Source organism: Pinus tabuliformis, chromosome 9 (genome assembly GCF_031772625.1).
Source record: "Pinus tabuliformis cultivar Carrire ecotype Pingquan chromosome 9, CPIR1, whole genome shotgun sequence".
Classification (NCBI taxonomy): domain Eukaryota; kingdom Viridiplantae; phylum Streptophyta; class Pinopsida; order Pinales; family Pinaceae; genus Pinus; species Pinus tabuliformis.
The window spans coordinates 1,995,907,733-1,995,913,205 of record NC_142307.1 but is presented as its reverse complement, the minus strand read 5'-3'; the positions used below and the strand labels follow the sequence as shown (position 1 = coordinate 1,995,913,205).

Below are 5,473 nucleotides of genomic sequence, written 5' to 3'. Positions count from 1 at the left end.
TTGGAATCCTCGCCAGGTTTATGCAAAAGCCTTGTGTGGGACATTGGTCTGCTACAAAAAAAGTTCTAAGGTACTTGAAGGGAACTCAAGACTTTGGAATCAAGTATACACAGGTAGACGACTTCAGCTTGATTGGATATTCTGATTCAAACTTCGATGGAGACAAGGAAACTGGAATATCAACTTCAGGATATGCTATGAGTCTTGGATCAGGAGCTGTCTCCTGGAGATCACGCAAATAATCAGTTCCAACAGATTCCACAACGGAAGCAAAATATGTGGCAGAAGCTGAAGCAACAAAAGAAATTTTGTGGCTCAGGAAAATTCTTGAAGATTTGCAGGTAAAACAAGTACAATCAACTCCACTCATGATTGACAATACCTATGCAATAAAGTTGGCCAAGAACCCAAAGTTCCATGATCGAACGAAGCACATCAATACTAAATATCATCTAATTCGACATCATGTTGAGGCCAAAACAATCCATCTCCATCATTGTTCCACAAATGAGCAAATTGCAGACATCTTCACCAAAGCGCTTGGAAGAGAAAAGCTTGAACAATTCAGAACGATGCTTGGACTCACCAACATCCCTTCAGATTAAGGGGGGGAATGTTGACACCTAATCCTTGTGATTGGGTAAATATATGTAAATAAATAAATGAGAAATATGAACAGTCATCGGGAGATGAACTGAACAGTCTCTCCCTCATGTATATAATAAACCTATCTGATGGAATAGAATACACGAATCAGTTTTTGTTTTGTGGAGTTACTGCCTGGCCTGACAGATAGAAGCACGTATGCTTTTGGTTTTCAATATCTATGGGTTTAGCAAACCGTTAGTGCATCACTGCATTTGGTTCGATTCATGCTTTGGCCTCTCTGATCAATTCTTATTGTTGTGAAGAGAACGAGAATGAAAATTTCGAGGCTTGTGAAGAAGCGTTGGGTATATTGCATATGATTCTTATAACCCACTAAACTGCAAAATCACTGACAGAGACAGTGTTCATTAGGTCAATGGCCTTGATCTTGCAGAAGGGAACCACTGAAGCTCATCTTCACGCGACAGTTTTAATGCAGAAGGTTTCTGTTTGGATATCTAATTGGGAATTTGTTGCTAGGGAAAGGATTAATATTTTCCAAGGTCTCTTAGAACTCATAACACGTGAAGTTTGCCATAAGGAAACTGTGGCCGCCTTGGTTGTCCTCATAGCAATATGTAAGAAATCACGAAAGAACAGATTGCTGGAAATCAAGGCAGGCGCTGTATTTTCTCTAATCGAATTACTTCCAGATGCCGAGAAGCCCAAGTGTGAAAGGATTTTAGGTCTGTTAGACATGCTAGTGGACTACGCAAAAGGAAGGGTTGCCATGGCTGATCATGTTATGAGTATTGTTGTAGTCTCGAAGAAGATTATTAGGGTTTCAGAAACTGCCACTAAGAAAGCAGTGTGAATCCTTTGGTCACTTTGCACATATTCATCAAACGCGTTCATTCGTCAGGAGATGCTTCAGTGCGGGGCTCTATCTAAACTGTGTATGCTTCAACAACTCAATTGCACAAACAAAACAAAGTAGAAAGTGAAGGAGGTATTGAAATTGCATGCAAATACTTTCAGAGCCTCCGCTTGTCTTCCCCACCTGATGAGAAGTGATTATCCAAATTATATTTAAAATTATACGTAGAGAAAACTTGAAAAATTATCAGATTTTCTTAATTTTTAGTGAGAATGGAAGAATTGTATAAATGCTTAGTAGATCCAGACATATTTGAGATATATGTTTATCTTTATTATGCTGATTGTAATTTTCCCTAAATATTCTAGCAATTTGTCTTAGCATTTGCATAACAGATATGATGAAAGAAGTTAAGATGTCCAAGTTTCGTTTTTGGTGTATTATCGCATTTACAAGTCTCACTGTTTCTCCAATAAATCTTACGCACAAATCTCCAATCCTTTCTAATCCGAAACCAATTTACTTTATGTTCTGTCATAACAATCGCTGCATTCGTATAGTGTCAATTTCCTATAGGCTGTAGTTTTGATTAGATTTCATGAGAGTTTTCCAAATGATTTCATTTTGCACAGAATGGACTATCCGTGCACATGCACAGTGATCCCCTTTTTTGATCAAATGTCATAAACCTAAGGAAAAGCCTATATGTAGAGTCTTAATTATTTGAGTTAAAAAACTAGGAAACTAGAATACATTAAGTTGCTATTGGGAAAAAGCATGACCCTTTGCACATGCAACAGCTATCCATTGTTGATGTTCTTTCGCTTGAAGAGTTTGGAGAAGCAAAGGCAAGGGACCAATTAGAAGTAATACGATTTGTTTCAAAATAAAACATGGGTCAAAATCTTCTCAGCTGTTTCAAGGGGTTTACATTCTAAAAATAACCCATAACAATTATTTTTGGGATGCGTATTATAAAATGTTAAAAGAAAGATTAGATTTTTCATAACTATTAATGTTGTTACTTACTTCGATGTTTGAATGTTTAGTTTCTTGGTTAATTATTTATCACATAATAGTTTCTCTTAGTATCTAGTTAAAATCATTTTTATTTTATTTTGGTTTTATTTATTCCATGATAAAATAGGGTGTAACTTTCCAGAATAGAAAAATCATCAATATAAATATCCTAATACTAGAATAGAAAAATCATCACCTACCTCATACATATATAAATATCCTATTACTCAAATAGAAAAATCATCACCCAGCTCATACATATTACTAATTACTTATATAGATGATTTTTTCTGTCACTTAATGAAAGCTTTTCAAAGGAAATTTGACACATTATCTTTTTGAATCCCAAATTGGAATTTGTGTTATGCATATTGTTCAAGTTTAGACATATTATTTCTATGAATGGCCACTTGAATTCATTCATGTGTTATGAACGTTGTTGATTCTCATTAGTTTAAGAAAGGGCATTGCATTTAGTTTAAATAATGTTTTTGAATCCTACCATCACCATAATGCATTTTGGTTTGCCTCCACTCTTAGGCTCCTTTATAGATGAAAATTATTATTTATATTTTCTATTTATATATGTAAATTATAATAACATTGGGAATTTATTAGTAAGATTAATCATAGTTTAATTGTTCAATGTTAATGTCAATTTGAAAAGAATATACTAAATATTTAATGAACCTAAGGTAATCAAGTCATTTAAGAATCACATATTCCATCACTCTCACAGTAGTGCTAGCATATTCACTCAAAAAACATTATTGAGTTCATATTGGTATATGTTTTTCTTGTTAAAATTCATAAAATGGTTACTTCTTTTGTAACTAATATCATTATTGTTACATCCTCCTTTTAATATGCAAATCATCGCACTCCTGATTTTCTTTAGTCTTACCTTGCACTCCTGAGACGACTAATGCATTAATGGGTCGCGGGATGCTCCTCATCTCCTTCGAAGACATGGAGGATCCGTAGACAGTGTTGTCCTTTCATCTTACCTCTCTCTGAGTAGATAATGTATTAACGGGTTAGGGGGTTTTGTTTTTTGTGGTTCTATTATGGCTCATGAATGGATGTGTTTATGGATTGAAATTTAACGAAAATATGGGTTTACTGTAGCATATGAATGGGATGCATCCAAGCATTGAAATTTTAGAAGTTGGGTTTACTGTGCATATGAAATGGCATGTGTTCATGCTTTTCAAATTTTACTCAGAGAAAAGGAATGATGGATTTGGTATTGCATATGAATGAGATGTATTCTTCGTATATGCTTGGCCATCTATTGAGGTTTATTGATTCTGGGTAATTAACTTAACCTCTTGATTTTGGGTAATTAACTTACTCTAAAATGAAATAAGACATTCAATGTGTTCCTTGTAATATAGATATAAACAAAACATCTAAAGAAAAGTAATTGCACAATGCATCCATGATCCAGCAAAAAAACAAGGATTTCCAATAAAACTCTTCTCTAGAAAAATTCAATAATTCTTTAATAATCCTATCGGCTCTCTTTGTACCTTTTGGGACAATTTCTAGTTTATTAATTAAAAAGAACAGGTGTACCTTTGTTAAAAGAGGGGTGTAAAAAGAAGAAGTGTTTGGTTTTTTGTTAAGAGACACCGATTTTTATTTTTAAATAGAGGTGATCCTTGTTATATAATAAAATTTTTAATGGAGATTGGTTTTGGTAAAAGTGGTGTGATAATTAAAGTTTTATTTTTAAGTGGAGTTTTTGTTTTCGGGGCATTAATATTATTGAAAATGGAGACACTAATTATAAATATGGAGAAGTTGAGCGGAGCTAATTTTTCCTATGGAAATCAGAAATGGAGAATACACTAATTTTAAAATATCAGTGTTTGTCAATTGAGAACACAACAAAGAAATCCTCATGAATGAAAGATGAAGAGTGGTCTAAGCTATATAGAAAAACGATTGCAACAATCCACCAATATCTAACAAAGAATATGTATTTCAATGTGTCCGTAAAATGATTATGGAATAAGCTCCATGATCTATATGAGAAGAACATGACATCAAACAAAGTGTTCTTGATGAAGAAGCTTTGTAATCTCAAGCTTAAGGAGGGTGTTTCAGCTATTGAGCACTTGAATGAATTCAATATTATTTATAGTCAGCTTGCCTCTATTAGAATCATTTTAGATGATGAAATTAGGCCTATATTGCTAATGTGTTCTATGCTAGACAACTAGGAATATTTAATTGTAGCTATGAGCACTTGAGCAACTGTAGGGACCCTAAAGTTTGATGATGTCAGCAGCAATTTAATGAATGAGGAGTTGTGACACAAGTCAAATGCGGAAAATGAGGGAGGATAAGCTCTAGCTCTAGCTGATCGTGGTAGTAGAATTGATCGAGGCTGACAAGGGTGATCAAGATGGAGAGGTCAATCGAAACCAAGGAGGGGCTAGATCATCTACTTTCATAGTGACAAACTCGAGCACATGAAGAAAGAATGTTGAGTCTGGAAGAAAGGACAAAATGATCTGGAAGAAAGGACAAAATGATCAGAGATCGGTCAGTACAAATCACAAGTCATCCAGCACAAATGAAGGTGACACTACAGTTGTAGTCACAAATGGGGATGTGTTATTTATTGTTTCAGTAGAAGATGCATGTTTATATACATCTAGCAGTATCTTTGATTGGATCCTTGACTCTGAGGCATATCATCATGTAACCCCATGCAAATCTAGTTTTGTTGCATATAATCCCAGCGATTATGATAGAGTGCATTTGGTGAATAATCACTTTTGTAGTATTGTTGGAGTGGGAGATGTCTATAATAAGATGAAGGATAGCCAAGATATATTATTGAAACAATTCAAGCATGCACTAGAAATACACATGAGTTTGATCTCTATGGGACAACTAGATGATGAAGGCTATTCCACATGCTTTTGAAAAGGAGGCTGGAAAATTAGCAAATGAGCATTGGTTGTGGCAAGAGAA

The 5,473-nt window shown here is 34.5% G+C and overlaps 1 protein-coding gene across 1 annotated transcript; it reads left to right on the top strand.

Annotated features, from left to right (window-relative positions):
- Window positions 1-1,024: 1,024 nt before the first annotated feature.
- Window positions 1,025-1,462, top strand: LOC149157039 (E3 ubiquitin-protein ligase PUB22-like). The gene has a single exon (XM_089444952.1). It carries the CDS (start codon window positions 1,025-1,027, stop codon window positions 1,460-1,462), a length of 438 nt encoding a protein of 145 aa, XP_089301078.1.
- Window positions 1,463-5,473: the final 4,011 nt, after the last annotated feature.